Source organism: Hippopotamus amphibius, chromosome 15 (genome assembly GCF_030028045.1).
Source record: "Hippopotamus amphibius kiboko isolate mHipAmp2 chromosome 15, mHipAmp2.hap2, whole genome shotgun sequence".
NCBI lineage: Eukaryota > Metazoa > Chordata > Mammalia > Artiodactyla > Hippopotamidae > Hippopotamus > Hippopotamus amphibius.
The window spans coordinates 13,251,379-13,271,396 of record NC_080200.1 but is presented as its reverse complement, the minus strand read 5'-3'; the positions used below and the strand labels follow the sequence as shown (position 1 = coordinate 13,271,396).

Sequence of the window (20,018 nt, the reverse complement as noted above, 5' to 3'; positions counted from 1 at the left end):
AGGTCACATGTTTTATGATTCTATTTCCACGAAATCTCCAGGATAGCAAATACATAGAGGCATAAAACCAATAATTGGTTGCCAGGGGTGAAGGAAAGAAGAAATGAGTGACTGCTTAGTGGGTGCAGAGAATACTTTTGGGATTATGAAAATATTTTAGAAATAAAGGTGAAAGTTGTACAACTCTGTGAATGTACTACTACATGCCACCCAATTGTACACTCTGGTTAAAATGGTGAATTTATATTATGTGAACTTCACCTCGATAAAAAAAATCATACTTAAACATCAAGGAATAATAGATTTATATTCTTCCAAATTTAATACCTTGCTTTCTTTTGAAGCCATTTATATTTTATCTTAAATTCTTCCTTACAATTATTTTCTCAGCTAATAATTTATTTTACAGTGAAAATATACATTACTTACAATTTTTCATTTCTTGTCAACATTTTTTCACTTTTACTGAAGTATAATTGACATAGAATATTATAATAATTTTAGGTGTGCAGTACAATGATTTGATATTATTATACATTACACAATGATCACCACAATGTCTACTTATCATCTGTTTCCTTATAATATTATTGACTGTATTCCCTATGCTGTATATTACATCCCTTGATTTCTTTATTTTAGAACTGGAAGTCTGCACCTCTTAATCCCTCTCATCTATTTTGCCCATAACCTTTTCTTTTAATTTGTTTATGACATTAACGCTGAAATACAAGCATGGTCCCTTGGCTCTAGTGGGACAGGAAGAGGAATGAGGCAGGGAATAGGCAGAGCAGGAGCCTGGGGGCAGACTCAGGTACTTACTTACCTGTGCCTGCAGATGAACTGAAAGTCAGTGGTCCATTGGGCAGGGCCTTGCTAAGCCCTCTCAGGACATTCTCCAGGCCAAAGAGCAGGCTAGTGGCCACAAAGTGCTGCTCTGAGTGGGGCAGGGTTTCCAGGTCCCCAGGGGTCTCCAGCAGATCACCCAGCTCCTGTACGAGGTCCTGGAGGGATGGGGACACAGAACCAGTAGCCCACGCACCTCACAGGCTGCACGAAGGCGTTACACACTCAGTCGCAGAGAACAGAGTCAAGAGACTGTTTGGGTGATAAAGGTGGGAGCGGATGGGATTCCCTGGATGGTCTTTGCCCCTGGAATCCAGGCACTCAGAGGTCAACCCTGTTCATGAATGCCAAGAGTTATGTAAACCCAATATCCAGAAACAGGAAGAAGAAAGGTCATTAGTAGGTGAGCGTGAGTGTCTAACAGTGAGTCCAGATTCCTGCAGTGTCCGCTCTTCCCACCCACCCTGGCAGAGGCAGGGCATGGACAGCAGTGCGCTCTTGGTGTTGCGGAGTCTCCTCCCAGACCGCATCTCTCCCAGGTCCCTGTGGAACGCCTCCACCTTGCCTCCCCTGGGTCCTGCCCTTACCTGGATAGTGCCCTGGACAAGGGCTGAACTGAAGTTTCTGCCCAGATCGTGGATTTTGTTAAAGAAGTGAGAGAGCCTCTGGGGAGAAGATAAAGTGGTCAGAGACCCTCATGAGAGAGTGGGGGGTCTTGGGGGAAAGGGGCGGGCTGTGCGGAGGGATTTCCTGCTTCCTGGTGCCTGCTGAGGCCACTCACCTGGCTTTTGATTCCAGGGGGTGCGGTCCAGGTGGGGAAGATCTCTGCAGGGGACAGGACACAGGTTCATTAGGTGTGAGAGTGTCTGTGTTTGTTGTGGGCGGGGTCTGGGGTCAGGACAGGTACCTTCGCAGATGGTGGTGTTTTGCTCATTCCGGAATCCGGATTTGGGCACCCAGCCTTGGCGGCAGTCGCAGGTGTATGAATCCACAGTGTTGACACAGAAGGTGGAGTTGTGACACTGATGCTGCCCGGAGCTGCACTCGTCCACATCTGGGGACACGAAGAAGGGGGTCAGGCTCTATCGCAGCCCTGATGAGGCCCCTCTCCTCACGGTGCCCCGCCCCCTTTCCCATTTAGTGCCCCCTCCCCCGCCCAGGAGGGGGTGCTGCCTGGTGATCGCACATCCTCCGCGGGTGGACTCTGAGGTTATTTATGGGACGTGTGCAGAGTTCTGACACACAGCATGTGAGCCCCTTCCAGGCTGGGAAAATACTGCAGTGTCTTCATCTCACTTAATAATTAGCTGCTGCCTGGAGTCCCTGGGAGCTTTCCTCTCGGTGCCCCAGATCCTTCCCCAGGACCCCCAGGTGTTTTCACATTTAGCCTCAAAAGGCTTAACACCAGGCACAGCAGGGCACACCAGTGTTCAAGCTGTTTGGTTTCTGTGGGTGCCCTGCATATGTGATCAGGTGTTTTGAGTGTGGGTCTCCAGAAGTGTAGCATCTGAGCTCTGAACCTTCGCAGACGGTGTTGTTTGGGCCGTTCGGGGACCCAGGAATCGGCTTCCAGCCAGGGCGGCAGCGGCACTCATAGGTGCCCACGAGGTTGAAGCAGTGGGTGGAGCTGTGGCATGGGTTTCTCCTCGAGGCACATTCATTCACATCTGAGGACAAAACCAGAGGGTCAGGGCCACCCTCTCCACTCACCACACCCACCCTTCCTAGTCCTTCTCAAATTTCTTAGCACGTCACACAGAGAACAACCCCCCTCCACCAGCCACCTGGGCTTTTAGGATACAAATTTGTGTTAACATTTTCTACTCTAAAAATTCCATAAGCTCAGATCGTTCCTGCAAGGTGGACAAAGCAGAATTGTGTGTGAGCAAGTGTGATCCCAGACAAAGCTGAATCCCTTCATGTGTCGGGGTACCTGTGATGGGTTTCTAGCCAGGGAGGCTGCAACACTGATAGCTACCCACATATTGATGCTGTGGGTGAGACTGCATGGCCATCCGGTGCTGCATCCCTGCCTTTATTAGAACAGAACCTAAAGGATCAGCCCTGCCCAGCCCAGGTCTCCCATCTCTTCACTGCCTGCACTGAGGACACACCTTTGCTGAAAGTGCTGCTGCCTCCCCAGTGCCAAACCTTATTATGGCAGCTTCCTTTAAGATGGGGTCGGCAGGGACTACATCCCTATTTTTAAGAAGAAAACTGAGGCAAAGAGGGAAACTGAATCATGGAAGCTAGACTTCCCCATCAAGGCTCATACCCACATTCTCCTTAGCCCTGGACGAAGGTTCCCCCTCTTAGAGACAGAAGTAACACCTTCCTGTGATTCCATGTGACAGATGAGGAAGGGGTGAGGTCTGGGGAATGTTCTCAGAGGCAGGGAACTCCACAAGGGAACTCCAAGCCCAGGAGGCTCTGCTGCCTCCCTGGTCTATGTCGGGAACTTTCAGGGAGGCGAATCCTTGGATAGGGCTCTGGCGGGCCCTTGGCATTGCAGGAACCTGAGGCTTTTCTCCCTCCTCCTCGGGCTCCAGGAACCACCTGGGCTCCTTCCCCAGCTCCAGGACAGCCTCACACTGTCCACGTCTGCAACGGGAAGGAGAGGGTGATGGACGCCTACAGCTGTGGACAGCCTTCCGGGCTGGTGGTCAGCCATGTTTCCTGGCATAGAAGCATCCAGAAGGGCCCATTCTCTCCTCCCCGGTGAGTGGGTGCCTTTTCTAATTCACATGGAGGCATCCTATGGGTGAGCACAGTGGCTCGGATGTTCTGTTGTCCAGTTGTGGCCAGAAGTGACCCACGTCCTCCCTGCCTGCCAGCTCTAGCTCCCTCAGCCTCCCTGAACAGCATCTAGCTGGGGTGGGGACATCACAGCTGCCTGTTTCCCAGCCTGAGGATTTAGACAAAGGCCTGACTGTGCCTTCCCGGGAACTGACTGCAGGGGAAATGCTGTGCTCCCTGAGCAGGGCCCGTCTTGGCTCCCACTGATGGACTTTATCCTGACTCCCCCAGGGTGCGTGCTGCCAGCTGAGTTCTTGGATCCTGGTGACCCTGCAGGAAAGCACTCTCCTGTCCATCCATGCTAACTCTGAGACTCCAGCTCCATGGAGATGGACCAAGATCCACCCCTGAGCCAGGCCCTCAAGGCTCAAGGACGAGGCTTTTGGGCAGTGGCACAGAAAATGAGGATGATGCCAGAGAGGCCAGGGCCACCTGGGCAGTGGGCATCAGGCTGTGCTGGACAGTGGGGCTGATGTCTGGCCAGGCAGCCTTGGGACTGTGAAGATGCCTTTTTCCTATTCCCATAAAGGCATCGCCTGGATTGGCAGGAAGTTGTGAGAATCCACATCTGAGCAAGGCCCGCAATGGGCGAGGGCTGGGTGGCTGAGGCAGGGAGCAGGTGCTCATGGGCGAAGGGTGGCAGGTGTTTCTGTCATCTTGGCCCTTGGCCTCCCACCAGGAACATAGACCTGTGGACCCTTCTGAGTGGGGCTCAGCCTCCATCTTCTGTCCCCAAGTGGTCTGGGTCATCGTGGGATCTGAGTTGATCACTTCAGTAGAGGGTCAGGCCAGGGGCAGTAGTCCCCAGTGACAATCTTTCCTATAATCTGGACCAGATGGGAGCCTCTTTGTTCACCTGATTCTTCCAGTGTGTTGGGGGGTTGATGTCACCCTGCTCACCCCTGAGACAGGTACCCCCAGGCTCCAGCTATCACTGCTGCCTCAGGCCTGAGAACTGGAATTATTGGGGAGGGTCAGAGTGGAGCCCTGAGTGGGGATCTGAGCAGCTGAGAAGTGGGGTCATGGTGCCAGGAGGCATCTTCCCCTGGTAGGGTTTTGGCAAGGGTTAGGACCAGCTGGGGACAGTAGACCTGTCCTTGAATCTCCTTCCTCCCACATTTCTGGACAGGGCCCCAGGGTCCACCATGGCCCAGGGTGTCCGAGAGGGTCCCAGTGGGGGGAGGTCTCATCCTGGCAGTCACTGAGCATCACAAAGAGGATACATACTGTTCTGGAACACATGGTGCTGTAATCTCATTGAGTATCTTGAATGCCACCCCTCTTTTGTTTTACACAAATAATATGCCAGGTGGAAGGGGGATGTTCCAAACATCTGAAAGTGACCCTCTACAAACAGCTCTGAGCCTTGGGGTTCAGGGAAGGTCGGGAGACTAGGTAGGTACACAGGACAGCCCGCTGATGTCTGGAGAAAGTGGAAGGAAGAACCCAAGGAGCAGCTCGGGTCTCCTGCACATAGCAGACCCCAAGGCCAGGACGTGGGTGGACATGTCCTCAGGTGCAGTGAAAACTGGAATGCCAAAGTGCAGGGTGCACTGACAGCTCAGCTGAGTCTGTCACAGATCTGGGTCTTCAGTTGGCAGACTTTGGTCCAAACGAGCAAGCTGCTCCCTTCCTGTCACCAACCTTGAGGCTCATTGGGGTCCCCTCCCACCTTAGTCTTGGTCATCCATGTCTCTGTAGGGGCCTGCAACAGTGGGTGGGCAGCACCCCCAGTCCAGGCACATTGAGTAGGATCCATGACCACCATGTGCAGTTGTACAGGTTGCTCACTGCACAAGGGTGTCTGGCCAAGGAGGCAAATGGGGAGAGGAAAACCAGCTCATTCTCCATTCTCCAAACACACAGTTCACAAGGAGACTGGTACCTTTTCCCATTCACATGAATGCTCTGTATTCTGGCCAGGCCACATGTTTCAAGTACAGCATCCACCCACAGAGGCCCCTATGGGCCAGCAGTGCCTCCATATAGATGCAGGTCCTCTCTTCCCTCCCACCAGAGAGGCTCTGCAGTCCTCCCTCTGTGGGGTAGGAGGGAAGGGGTTGGGACCAAGTTTGTGGGCTCTTCTCTCTGCAGCAAGGTAGGCCTGTGGATGCCCCTCAAAGTCCTCTGCACCATGGGCTTAACCTCCTCCTCCCCTCCTACCTTTGCTCTCCTCCTCCTGTCCTTAGTTTTCAGTTCTAACCCCCTCTCTGGAGTCATGGCTCCCATCTGCCCCATCTGCTCCTTCCACTGCCTGCCTGACCCCCCTAGAAAGAGGGCAAACTATGATGATGTGTGGAGGCCAGGCTCCTCCTGGGGCGCTGGTGAGCGAATGGACCAGGACAATTGCTCTCTGAGCACTCACCCTGAGGCACAGCTCCCAGGGATGCCTATCCAAGGGAGGGTGCGTTAGATCATATTGATTATAACTGTAAAACCACAGCCATCACTGTTTAGTGCTTTGTGACCTCAGGTACTTCCCAGCAATTCTATGAGGTAAGCACCATTGCCACCCCCTTTTTACAGATAGGTAAACTGGGGCACAGAGAGGTGAAGTAATTTGTCCAATATCACACAGTTAACAAAAGGCAAAGCTACTTTGTTTTTATATGTAAAAGATAGAGACTCAAAAAAGAAAACATAAAATCACAATAGTATTATCACATCTCACTTGTTAACAGTGATTTCTGAATACATATCCTGGCCAGTGTCACACACTCAGCTATCAGGTGGCAATGCCAGGTTTTGGGTCCCTGGCTCATGCCAGCCAGCCTCTCTGTGCAGGTGGGACAGTCACAGGTACACCTGTCCCAACTCAGACCTGCGTGCTACACCTGTAACCAATGCCCTGACCCCTGGATGCTGCAGGAATGACTCAGCATTTGGGTGACCACAAACCTCATGGATGGAGAGGTGGAAGATTCAGGGTCATTCTTACCTCGACATGTGTTCTCCCTTGCAATCCTAAATGTTTTTCCCCCAGAAATAAGCACCAATCCTTTCATGCACGTGCAGTGGTAATCCCCTTCCGTGTTCTGGCAGTCTGCAAATTTTCCACAGGACACTAGTAAGGGTGGTCCACACTCATTGATGTCTGGAACACAACAGAGCAAAGGGTCACCTCCCAAAGGCATGAGTTACCTCCAGGCAGAGATCCCCATCCCCTACCTGACTCCCCAGCATCAGGCCTGTTGCTTAATCTAAGTCTTTCTGGAAAGAATTAGACTCTTAGGCAGTACTGCTGAGGCTGGGCTGTGGCTGGAGCAAGCCATTCCTGAAGCTTGTGCAATCAGCTCCGCTCTTCTTGACCCTCTGGCTGGCACCCCAGATTGGGGCACAGTGGGAGGGGTAGATGTGGGAGGGTGGATGGCAGCTCTGTATCCCCCTCTTCAGTCCTGAAAGGACAAACTGAGGCACAGCCTCCAGACTCCTAGAGACCCAGCTCCTCTCCAGGAAGCCAAGTTTACTCACGTCTTATCTCTCCACCTTATATCTTTTCTTTTTTCGGTCCATGATGACAGTTCTGAGGACAAAGGCTGAGGCCCTCAACCAACACCCATGTCCCCCCACATGCACTTGACCTGACCCCACAATCTCCACTTGTCCTTCCACCACCTCCAAGCCTCTGTACCATCACAACTCTCCAAGGGGTTGGTGAAGATCTCCCCAGATGAAGAACTGAATCCCGGAGCGCAGCGGCAGGCAGTACCATTGACACATGAGGAGTTCGCAGGGCACCACCGAGCACAGGCTGTGGGGGACAGATGTGGAGATAGAGACCATGGTCAGAAGGTCCAAGGAATGAAGGAAACCAGCAGCCAGCTGGGGGTCCAAGGGTAGGGGAAGAGAGGGAGCATGGGAGGGAGGGACGGAGGAGGCAAAGAGATGACTACCATCAAAAGAGGAAGAGCTTGGAATATTCTGGGCATTTGGGGAGGAAGAAACAACTTCTCTTATTCCCAGAGAACCATTTCTAAACCTCACTTGAAAATAAGCCACCTTCTCCCACTTGTTGGTGAGAGGACCCAGATCCTGGCACACACTCTCCGCCTTCCCCAGACTCACGTTTACTCTTTTGGGCTGCAAGTCCCATCAGCAACAGCAGCAGCACCAAGAGTCCTGGGGCAGAAAGACAGAGATGACAAAGAGAGGAAGGTGGAGCTCCAGTTGCAATCCGTTTCCTCATGGCCATCGCCTGCTGGGGAGGTGGCTGTGGCCCTGCAGCCCACCACTTTCCAGCAGCATCCCCAAGGTTCCTGTGCTTTGCCTACAATCCAGGACTCTGCCTTTCCCTCCCATCTCCCAGGACTCCTCAAGGAATCGGTCATTGACAGGCACAGCCCTCCTGCAACCTCAGGTGCTACGTGTAACGGGACATATCTTAGAAACCACAACCTCTCCCAAAGGTGGCAGGACATTTGAAGGAGAAAGTCCTCAGACTGGTGTGACTGCCTATACTCAGGTTCTTTGTTCTCTGCAAATGGCAGAAATCTGCTTTAAGGATTTCTTTCCAGGATCATTCCTCCTGGCGAGGGTACATGTTTCAGGGCATACAAGAAGAGGATGAGTATTGGAGTCAGAAAGCCCCAAGTTTGAGCCCTAGCTCTCAATGATGTCAACAGGGCACAGAGCCCTGGAATCAGGAGAGGGGGCGTTGAGGATAGGTGAGATATGGGAACAAAGGAACCTGCAGGTAGAGCCACTATCCCCTGGTTAAGTGCCTCTCTAGGTTCACCACCCATGGCTTCTATGGTTCCCTCCAAATGAGCTCCTCCTCCTCCTATAGTGCACTGAGGCCACAGCTATTCCCCTTGATCTTCAGTCCTTCCCTAAGGAGTGAGTCACTGACAACAGTAGGCTTGTGGTATGAAACCATTGTGGCTGCAAAGGGCTGAAATCTACCCTACAGGCAATACCCAGTCTACCCATCCAGGTGAGCCGATGAACCCTATGAAAATTTTTTCACATCTGTGCGCCTTTACAGGATCTTTCTTCTCAGGCAAAGGCAAAAACAAATTCCCCTTCCATTTCAACATTGTGTTATGTGACAGAGGACCCTGGTGGAGAATGCATTGGAGACATGCCCAAGTCTGCCTCCAGACTTCTACCTGGTGTTCATGCATCTTTGGAAATGCCACCTATCATTTGAACCACAATTTCCCCCAATGCAAAATGAATACAATGGTAATAATAGGATGAGCTTTATTATGGTTGTAGATGACTTAAGACTACTAAGGTGTTAGCACAGTGCCTGGCACAGAGCAAACAGGCAACACATGTCTGCCAAAGGGAAAGAAAGAGTAAAAGAAGAAAATGAAGTTTTCCAGTAAGTGGCCTGAGGCAACCTCCAAAAATGGCTCACTAGTAACTGGACCCAGAACACCCCACAAAATCTTGCAAATCAAGAGGTTCAAATCTTCATGTTGACTCTAAGAGCACTTGTGAAACTGCCCAGGTCATTAAGAGTATGCATATTCGAAAAGCTACAAAGTATGGGAAAGATGTCACTTTAAAGAAGCAACGTGTGCCATTCCTTCATTACAATGGTGGAGCTGGTAGGTGTGCCCAGGCCAAACAGTGGGGCTGGATGCAGGGTCTGTGGCTCAAAAAGAGTACTGAAGTCTTACAGCACATACGCAAAAATGCAGAGAGTAATGCTGAACTTAAGGGCTTAGATGTAGATTCTCTGGTCCTTGAGCACATCCAGGTGAACACAGCCCCCAAGATGCAGCTCAGGACGTACAGAGCTCACGGTCAGAACAACCCATACATGAGCTCTCCCTGCCACATTGAGATGATCCTTACTGGAAAAGAACACATTGTCCCTAAACCAGAAGAGGAGATTGTACAGGAGAAAAAGATATCCCAGAAGAAACTGAAGAAACAAAAACTTATGGCCCAGGAATAAATGGTGCAAAAATTTTAAACGCAAATAAAAGTAAAATCTAGAAATGAAAGAAAGAAGGCAAGAAAGAAAGAAGAGAAAAGAAAAGAAAATGCAAAGCAGAGCTTCTCTCCTGTTTCTCTAGTACCTTCCCATTACTTTCCCATTAACTGAGACATACTTGTGTCTGATCAGACTCCAGGGTCAGGCAGAATTACATGCTCACCTTGGTTCTCTCAGGGTCAGAGTCCCAGACTTCTATTATTCCCTCTTTACCCATAAAACACTCCTTTTCTCTTAGGTCTCTGTCCAGTGATAAAGAGAGCCAGGCTCCAGAGCCAGACGGCCTGAGTCCAAAACCCAGCATGGAGCTGCCCCTTGAGAGAGCTGTTCAGGCATTTCATGCCTCAGGTGCTGTATCAACTATGCCCCTTCCATGTTCTAAAGTGTGGCATCCAAAGCAAGATCGAATGAGTCGTAATGTCCCATGTGTATGAATAAAGTCATTTAGTCTTCTGAGTATACTGTACATGCACACCTAAAAGTGTAAATGTCTTGAAGAAACTAAGTTTGCTATTCATTTCTTTTAACTGCCCACAGCAACTCGTACATTACATCCTCCAAAATGTGCCCAGTTTTTACAAAAATCTTGTTCCACAATCACGTGGTTAGAAATATGGCTATTTTCATAAAAACCAAGAAATAAATTACAACCAGTGAAGACAGCATATAATAAACTCCTAACCTACTAGGGAACAGGTGTAATCCTAAACATTGAAGGAAATAAAGACTAATCAGAATTAAGTTGACCTCACTGATACTGGTCTTGAATAATTCACTGTTATTGTACTTCAAATTATGTGATCTTACAATCCCATTCCTGGGCATGTATATTCAGAGAAAACCATAATTTGAAATGATGCATGCACCCCAATGTTCATTGCAGTACTATTTACAATAGCCAGGACATGGAAACAACCTAAATGTTCATCAACAAAGGAATGGATAAAGAACATGTGCTACATATATACAATGGAATATTACTCAGCCGTAAAAAAGAATGAAATAATCCCATTTGAAGCAACATGGATGGACCTGGGGATTGTCATACTGAGTGAAGTACGTCAGAGAAAGACAAATATCATATGATATCTCTTCTATGTGGAATCTAGAAAAATGATACAGATGAACTTATTTGCAAAGCAGAAGTAGAGACACAGATGGGGCATGGGATGAACTGGGAAATTGCGATTGCCATGTATACGCTACTATGTATAAAACAGATAACTAATGAGAACCTGCAGTTTAACACTGGGAATTCTACTCAGTGCTCTGTGGTAAATTCACTGGGAAGGAAATCCAAAAACAAAAAAGCACAGAGGGTATATATGTGTGTATATATATAGCTGATTCACTTTCCTATATAGCGGAAACTACTGCAACATTATAAAGCAATAATACTCCAATAAAAATTAACTTAAAAAAGGAAAACCCAACCTACTAGGGAACAGGTATTATCCTAAGAATTGAAGGAAATAAAGACTGATCAGAATTAGGCTGACCTAATTGATACCGGATTATTATACTGTTATTGTTCTTCAAATCACTCCATGACTCATACAAACCCCAAAACAAAAAGACAGAGTTTTTCTTAGTGCATTAGAGTTTTTAGAGAGTTTGGCTGTGCACCAGTCTGAAATATTAGTATAATTGGCGAGATGGTTAATTTTATGATTCAATGTGGCTCAGCCACAGGACCCAGATATTTGGTCCAACACTAGTCTAGATGTTGCTGTGAAGGTGTTTAGATGAGTTAACATTTAAATCAGGAGACTTTCAATAAAGCGTATTACCCTCCATAATCTGGGTGGGCCTCATCCAATCAGTTGAAAGCCTCACAGGAAAAACATTGACATCCTTCAAGAAAGAGAAAATTTTACTTCCAGAGGCCCTCAGACTTGAGATGCAACATCAAGTCGTCCTGGGTTTCCAGCCTGCACCCCTGTCCTACAGATTTTGGACTTTCCAACCTCCATAATCTCATGAACCATTTCCTTAAATAAATCCCTTTCTCTCCCTCTCTATGTACCTCCTCTTGGTTTGTTGCTCTTGAGAACCTGGACTAACACAGGTGGTAAAATGAGACATCTATGTTAAGTCCTCAAGTTTCCCTAGGAATAAGTTTCACCAAATTTCTCCCTTGAGAACTTAATATAATTGAGTTAATACCCTCTTGAAATTCCTCCCCTGCTCTCCCTTATAGCGATAGTGGGAAACCCAGAAATAAAGCAAAAGCCAGAAGTAAAGCAAAGAACAGAGAAAATTCTCAAAACTGGATAAATAGTCCCAGATAACTTTAGTTGTCTATCACCATTGTTATAATTCTACGTACCTGGCAGCAAACTTAAATATTCGTTTCTCATGGTGCAGAGCCAAAAAAGCCCAGCCACAGAGGACGTCTTATCTTGGTCTGTGTGCATTAAAAGGACTTCTAGTTTTCAGTGCAACTTGTGCTTTACGTGACCTGAAAGGAAACTGCTGGTCTGGGTGATTTCCTTCCCCTGTTCTGCCTGATAATTATGCCTCTGAAATTTCTTTTTTTTTAAGCTCTTTATTGAAATATAATTGCTTTACACTGTTGTGCCACTTTTTGAGGCACACCAGAATGAATCAGCTGTATTTATACATATATCTCCATAACCCTCCCTCCCGCAACTCCCTCCCACCCTCCGTATCCCGGCCAAATTATCACCCGTCATCGGGTTAATCTCCCTGTGTTATGCAGGAACTTCCCACAAGCTATTTTCCATTTGGTAGTGAATATACGTCAATGCTACTCTCTCACTTCCTACCAGCTTCCCCTTTGCCCCCACCCCACCCTGTGTCCTCAAGTCCGTTCTCTACACTGCATCTATATTCTTGCCCTGTCACTGGGTTCATCAGTACCATTTCTTTTAGATTCCATATATATGAGTTAGCATACGGTATTTGTTTTTCTCTTTCTGGCTTACTTCACTCTGTATGACAGACTCTAGGTCTACCCACCTCATTACAGATAAATCAATTTCATTCTTTTTTATGCCTCAGTATTCCATTGTATATACGTGCCACATCTTCTTTATCCATTCATCTGTTGACAGGCATTTAGGTTGCTTCCATGTCCTGGCTGTTGTAAATAGTGCTGCAATGAACATGCTTCTTTTTGGATTATGGTTTTCTCAGGGTATATGCCCAGTAGTGGGATTGCTGGGACATATAGTAGTTCCATTTTTAGTTTTTTAAGGAACCTCCAAACTGTTTTCCACAGTGGCTCTACCATCTTACATTCCCACCAACAGTGCAGGAGGGTTCTCTTTTCTCCACACCCTCTCCAACATTTGTTGTTTCTAGATGTTTTGATGATGGCCATTCTGACTGATGTGAGGTGATACATCATTGTGGTTTTGACTTGCATTTCTCTAATGATGAGTGATGTTGAACATCTTTTCATGTGTTTGTTAGCCACCTGCATGTCTTCTTTGGAGAAGTGTCTATTTAGGTCTTCTGCCCATTTGTGGATTGGGTTATTTGCTTTTTTGGTATTAAGCTGCATGAGCTGCTTGTATATTTTGGAGATTAATCCTTTGTCAGATGATTCATTGGCAAATATTTTCTCCCATTCCGAGGGTTGTCTTCTTGTCTTGTTTATGGTTTCTTTCACTGTGCAAAAGCTTTTGTTTCATTAGGTCTCATTTGTTTATTCTTGATTTTATTTCCATTATTCTAGGTGGAGGGTCAAAAAGAATTTTGCTTTGGTTTGTGTCATAGAGTGTTCTGCCTATGTTTTCATCTAAGAGTTTTATAGTGTCTGCCCTTACATTTAGGTCTTTAATCCATTTTGAGTTTATTTTTCTGTATGGTGTTAGGAAGTGTTCTAATTTCATTCTTTTCCATGTTACTGTCCAATTTTCCCAGCACCACTTATTGAAGAGGCTGTCTTTTTTCCATTGTATATTCTTGCCTCCTTTGTCAAAGATAAGGTTCCCATATGTGCATGGGTTTATCTCTGGGCTCTCTATTGCGTTCCATTGATCTATATTTCTTTTTTTGTGCCAGTACCATACTGTCTCGATCACTGTAGCCTTGTAATATAGTTTGAAGTCATGGAGGCTGATTCCTCCAGCTCCATCTTTCCTTCTCAAGGTTGCTTTTGCTATTCGGGGTCTTTTGCATTTCCAAACAAATTGTAAAGTTTCTTGTTCTAGTTCTGTGAAAAATGCCATTGGTAATTTGATAGGGATTGCATTGAATCTGTAGATTGCTTTGGGTAGGATAGTCATTTTCACAGTGTTGGTTCTTCTAATCCAAGACGATAGTTTGTCCCTCCATCTGTTTGTATCATCTTTGATTTCTTTCATCAGTGTCTTATACTTTTCTGCATACAGATCTTTTGCCTCCTTAGGCAGGTTTATTCCTTGGTATTTTATTCTTTTCGTTGCAGTGGTAAATGGGAGAGTTTCCTTAATTCCTCTTTCTGCTCTTTTGTTGTTACTGTATAGGAATGCAAGAGATTTCTGTACATTAATTTTGTATCCTGCTACTTTACTAAATTCATCGATTAGTGCTAGCAGTTTTCTGGTAGCATCTTTGGGGTTTTCTATGTATAATATCATGTTATCTGCAAAGAGTGACAATTTTACTTCTTTTCCAATTTGGATTCCTTTTATTTCTTTTTCTTCTCTGATTGCTGTGGCTAAAACTTCCAAAACTATATTGACTAACAGTGGTGAGAGTGGGCACCCTTGTCTTGCTCCTGTCCTTAGAGGGAATGCTTTCAGTTTTTCCCCATTTAGAATGATGTTGGCTGTTGATTTGTCATATATGGCTTTTATTACATTGAGGTAACTTCCTCCTATGCCCACTTTCTGTAGAGTTTTTATCATAAATGGATGTTGAACTTTCTCAAAAGCTTTTTCTGCATCTTTGGAGATGATCATATGGTTCTTATCCTTCAATTTGTTGATATGATGTATCACATTGATTGATTTGCATATATTGAAGAGTCCTTGCATTCCAGGGATAAACCCCACTTGACCGTGGTGTATGATCTTTTTAATGTGCTGTTGGATTCTGTTTGCTAGTATTTTTTGAGGATTTTTGCATCTATATTGTGATATTGGCCCGTAATTTTCTTTTGTTATGACATCTTTTTCTGGTTTTGGTATCAGGGTGATGGAAGCCTCATAGAATGAGTTTGGATGTGTTCCTCCTTCTGCTATATTTTGGAAGAGTTTGAGAAGAATAGGTGTTAGCTCCTCTCTAAATGTTTGATAGAATTTGCCTGAGAAGCCATGTGGCCCTGGGCTTTTGTTTGTTGGAAGATTTTTAATCACAGTCTCAATTTCAGTGCTTGTGATTGGTCTGTTCATATTTTCTATTTCTTCCTGGTTCAGTCTTGGAAGATTGTCCTTTTCTAAGAATGTATCCATTTCATCCAGGTTGTCCATTTTATTGGCATATAGTTGCTTGTAGTAATCTCTTATGGTGCTTTTTATTTCTGTGGTGTCTGTTGTAACTTCTCCTGTTTCATTTCTAATTTTATTGATTTGAGTCCTCTCCCTCTTTTTCTTGATGAGTCTTGCTAGAGGTTTATCAATTTTATTTATCTTCTCAAAGAACTAGCTTTTAGTTTTATTGATTTTTGCTCTTGTTTTCTTTGTCTCTATTTCATTTATTTCTGCTCTGATCTTTATGATTTCTCCCTGTCTACTCACTTTGGGTTTTGTTTGCTCTTCTTTCTCTAGTTTCTTTAGGTGTAAGTTTATATTGTTTATTTGGGAATTTTCTTCTTTCTTGAAGTAGGATTGTATCGCTATAAACTTCCCTCTTAGAACTGCCTTTGCTGCATCCCATAGGTTTTGGATCGTTGTGTTCATTGTCATTTGTCTCTAGGTATTTTTTGATTTCCTCTTTGATTTCTTCAGTGATCGCTTCATTATTTAGTAGCATATTGTTTAGCCTCCATGTGTTTGTGTTTTTTACAGTTTTTTTCCTGTAATTGATTTCTAATCTCATAGTGTTGTGGTCAGAAAAGATGCTTGATATGATTTCAATTTTCTTGAATTTACCAAGGCTTGATTTATGACCCAAAATGTGATCTATCCTGGAGAATGTTCCATGTGCACTTGAGAAGAATGTGAAATCTGCTGTTTTTGGATGTAATGTCCTATAGATATCTATTAAATCAAGCTGATTTGTTGTGTCACTTAAAGCTTGTGCTTCCTTATTAATTTTCTGTCTGGATGATCTGTCCATTGGTGTAAGTGGGGTGTTAAAGTCCCCCACTATGATCGTGCTACTGTTGATTTTGTCTTCCATAGTTGTTAGCATTTGCTTTATGTATTGAGGTGCTCCTATATTGGGTGCATATATATTTATAATTGTTATCTCTTCTTCTTGTATTGATCCCTCAATCTTTATGTAGTGTCCTTTCTTGTCTCGTAACATTTTTTATTTTAAAGTCTATTTTATCTGATATGAGTATCACTACTCCAGCTTTCTTTTGATTTCCATTTGCATGGACTATCTTTTTCCATCCCCTCACTTTCAGTCTGTATGTGTCCCTAGGTCTGAAGTGTGTCTCTTGTAGACAGCATATATATAGGTCTTGTTTTTGTATCCATTCAACCAGTCTGTGTCTTTTGGTTGGTGCATTTAGTCCATTTACATTCAAGGTAATTATCAATATGTATGTTCCTATTACTATTTTCTTAATTGTTTTGTTTTTGTTTTTGTAGGTCCTTTTCTTCTCTTATGTTTCCTACTTAGAGAAGTTCCTTTAGCATTCATTGTAGGGCTGGTTTGGTGGTCCTGAATTCTCTTAACTGTTGCTTGTCTGTAAAGCTGTTGATTTCTCCATCAAATCTGAATGAGATTCTTGCTGGGTAGAGTGTGCTTGGCTGTTGGTTTTTCTCTTTCAAGACAATTATCTCCTGCCTGGCCCTCTGGCCTGCAGAGTTTCTGTTATCCTTATGTGTTTTCCCTTATATGTTATTTGTTGCTTTTCTCTTGCTGCTTTTAATATATTTTCTTTGTGTTTAATTTTCATTAGTTTGATTAATATGTGCCCCAGTGTGTTTCTCTTTGGGTTTATTCTGTATGGGACTCTCTGCCCTTCTTGGACTTGGTTTACTATTTCCTTTCCCATGTAGGGGAATTTTTCCACCATAATCTCTTCAAATATTTTCTCAGACCCTTTCTTTTTTTCTTTTTCTTCTGGAACACCTATGATTTGAATGTTGGTAAGCTTAATATTATCTCCAAGGTCTCTGAGACTGTCTTCCATTCTTTTAATTCTTTTTTCTTTTTCCTGCTCTGTGGCAGATTTTCCCCCCATTCTATCTTCCAACTCATTTACTCGTTCTTCTGCCTCAGTTATCCTGCTGTTTATACCATCTAGAGTATTTTTAATTTCAGTTCTTGTGTTGTTCATTACTGTTTGTTTGCTCTTTAGTTCTTCTAGGTCCTTATCAAATGTTTCTTATATTTTCTCTATTTTGTTTTTGAGATTTTTGGATCATCTTTACTATCATTACTCTGAATTCTTTTTCAGGAAATTTTCCAATTTCTTCTTCATTTATTTGGTCTTGTCAGTTTTTATCTTGCTCCTTTCCCTGCAAGGTTTTTCTTTGTTTTCTCATTTTGTCTAATTTATAGTATTTGCTGTCTCCTTTCCCTATGCTGCCTAGTAGAAATTCCTCTTATCTCCATTCTATTTGGCTTGAGGTGTCAAGCACTGGAGCTTGCTGGCCTTTGGTTGGATTTGTAGCTTTGTGTTGAGAATGAGAACTCTGGGGGTGCACTTGCTGATTAATATTCCATGGGGTCAGAAGTTCTCTGGTTGTCCAATGTTCTGGACTCCTCTCTGCTATCTCAGAGGTCCAGGTTTGACACCTGGCCAGGGAACCAAGACCCTGGAAGCTTCACAGCATGGAGAAAAAGAAGGTAGAAGGAGAGCAAAGAAAAAAAGGAAGAAGGGGAAAGACAGACAGATCCCCAAGAATGGTGGTAAAAGCAACTCTAATTAGTCAAAATCACACAAGGAAATGTGCACACTTGCACTTGCAAAAAGAGAGGAAGTAAAGAAATCAATGAGAAGAGAAAATGAGAGAGCAAAGAAAAGAAAGAAGAGAGTACTCATACCAATTACAAGCAAATCCACATACAAATATATACAGTAAACATTTAACTAACAAATACCTAAAACCAGAAACAAGATAAGCATACCAAGAAGTCCTCCAATACTTCTAGGTATGGCTCTGCCCCTGCAGTGAAGAGCTCAGACTGTGATCTGGTATTAGTCTTGCGTGTGTTTTTCCCCACAGCCCCCAGTTGTCCCCTATGTCTACAGTCTCTATTGTAGAAACACTCATCTATTCAGGTGATCCACAGATGCAGGTTCTTTCAAGCCTATTGTGGACATTAAATCTGCTCCTCCTGCAGCTGTTTCTCTTTCTCTTCTTTGGTCCTGCAGTCCTCAGGGATCAGTTTTGGTTTTGCTCCCTACTTTGCATGTAGGTTGCTCTCAGGAGTTGCTTTCCTGCCCAAGCAAGAGGGGGTGGAAGAGGGTGATTGGGGCTCACTTGCAACTTCAGGTCAGGGGTAGGGAGGGTTATGGCAGTCTAACTGAAATCTGCAGGAATGCTTGCAGCAGCAGAGGTCAGTGTGAGATTGAGGTGTGCTGTGCGTTCTCCCAGGGAAGTTGGTCCTGATCGCGGGACCCTTGGTGTCGGTGAGCTTCCCCTGCTGCCGGAAGGGTGTGGCCAATAACTTGCCTTACACACAGGGCCCTTGGTGGCTGTGGGTGAGTGGGCCACCAGCCAGCGGTGCAGTGGCAGGGGCAGGGGAATGGGGCAGTGGGCAGTTGGGTGGGTGTTCGGCAGAACCCAGAGGTGTGCGGGGCATGCAGGGGCACGGGATGGCAGACTTTTCTATCCAGCATCCTCCATTCAGGAGTGTGGGGTGGGAGGCAGGCTTTTTTATCCAGCCCCCATGGGTCACGCTGCTTCGCAGGCTGTGAGTTCATGGAGAGGGAATTTACTCCCAAGCACTCTGAAACAAAAGTCCCCTGACTCTCTGTCCCAGCTTTTTCCCCAAACTCCCTCCTAGCTCTCTGGAGCACCTGCTCCCCCAGGCTGTTCTCATGCAGCCAGCCCCCACTCTCTCCCTGGAGTCTATTCTCCAAAGCCCAATCCTCGGCGCCCAGCCCCCACCACTGCCACAGGTGAGCAGATTAGCTTCTCTGGCTGGGGAGTGCTGCCTGACTCCTCCATGCAAGGATCTCTCTGCTCTGCCCTCGGCAGACCTTCTGTTGCTCTCTCTTTTGGGGTCTGCAAGGCTCCCCCTGTCCTTCCCTGCCAGTGAGGGGGCTCCGCCATGTGTGGGAGCCTTCGCCCCTCACAGCTCCCTTCCAGAGGAGCCAGTCTCCTCAGAATGCTTTGTCTCTCTTTTTCCCTTCTTTCCTTTGTGCTACCCGATTACATGGAAATTTTCTTGCCTTTTTTGAGGCCTGAGGTCTCCTGCCAGCATTCAGAAGGTGTTCTCCAGGAGCCACTCCCAGGTAGATATGTTTTTGATTTATTTGTGTGGAGGAAGGTGAATGTCACATCTTACTCCTCTGCCATCTTTTGCCAGTCCTCTGAAATTTTTAATTCTAAGTATTTCCATAGCATGACTAGTATTTGTACTGCAACCCTCCTAAAGGGTGGTTTTTATATTTTTTTTATATAGGAAGACCTCCGATATCAAATATAAAGAATCATTCTATTGGCCTTTTTGCCCCTATGAAGACCTTGGTTCAGAGTGACTAGAACTATCTATTTACTATATATTGACAGGTTTCTTAATTTTTAAGTTTTTATTTTGAAATATAGTTTTCAGAGGAAGTTGCAAAACAGTACCAAGAAGTCCTGAGAAACCTTCAGCCAATTGCCTGCAAAGGTTACATTTTTATGTAATGATTAGTCATTACATAAACAAGAAGTTGACATCGGTACAATGTGTGTGTATAATTCCATATCATTTTATCAGATGTGTAGATTCCTGTAACTGTTACTGCAATCAAGATACATAAATATTCCATCACCTCGAGGGTCGCCCTCCTGTCCCCCCCCCCAACATCCCTAAACACAGCCTGATCTAAAACCAAGATTTTTACCCTTTAACAAGACTCAACATAGTCTGAGATTCATATTTGTTGACAAAAAAAAATATTCCTGATATGTTTTTCAAGATAAGAAAAACCTACCTCTCAAATTTTCCAGGAGTCTGTCATAGAACTACGGTAATTTTCTTTGCATTTTTTACCTTTGTTTCCTTTTGTTTTGTTTTCTACATGGCTATTTGTATTAATCTGCTAGCGCTGCCACAGGAAAACAATATATAGACTGAGTGGCTTAAAGAGAAGAAATAAATTTTTTCACAATTCTGGCTGCTGGATGTCCAAGATCAAGGT

The 20,018-nt window shown here is 45.1% G+C and overlaps 1 protein-coding gene across 1 annotated transcript in view; it reads right to left on the bottom strand.

The window, feature by feature from the left end:
• Window positions 1–11,976, bottom strand: part of LOC130836240 (adhesion G protein-coupled receptor E2-like) — a 47,237-nt gene extending 35,261 nt beyond the window's left edge. The window contains exons 1-9 of the mRNA XM_057708306.1: window positions 11,919–11,976; window positions 7,708–7,761; window positions 7,274–7,393; window positions 6,581–6,736; window positions 2,367–2,513; window positions 1,754–1,900; window positions 1,628–1,680; window positions 1,434–1,511; window positions 827–1,004 (exon numbers count right to left, since the gene is read on the bottom strand). Coding sequence (XP_057564289.1) covers window positions 827–1,004; window positions 1,434–1,511; window positions 1,628–1,680; window positions 1,754–1,900; window positions 2,367–2,513; window positions 6,581–6,736; window positions 7,274–7,393; window positions 7,708–7,761; window positions 11,919–11,949 — 964 coding nt within the window. The 5' untranslated portion in view covers window positions 11,950–11,976. The remainder of the gene's footprint in view (window positions 1–826; window positions 1,005–1,433; window positions 1,512–1,627; window positions 1,681–1,753; window positions 1,901–2,366; window positions 2,514–6,580; window positions 6,737–7,273; window positions 7,394–7,707; window positions 7,762–11,918) is intronic.
• Between the last annotated feature and the right edge of the window lie 8,042 nt (window positions 11,977–20,018).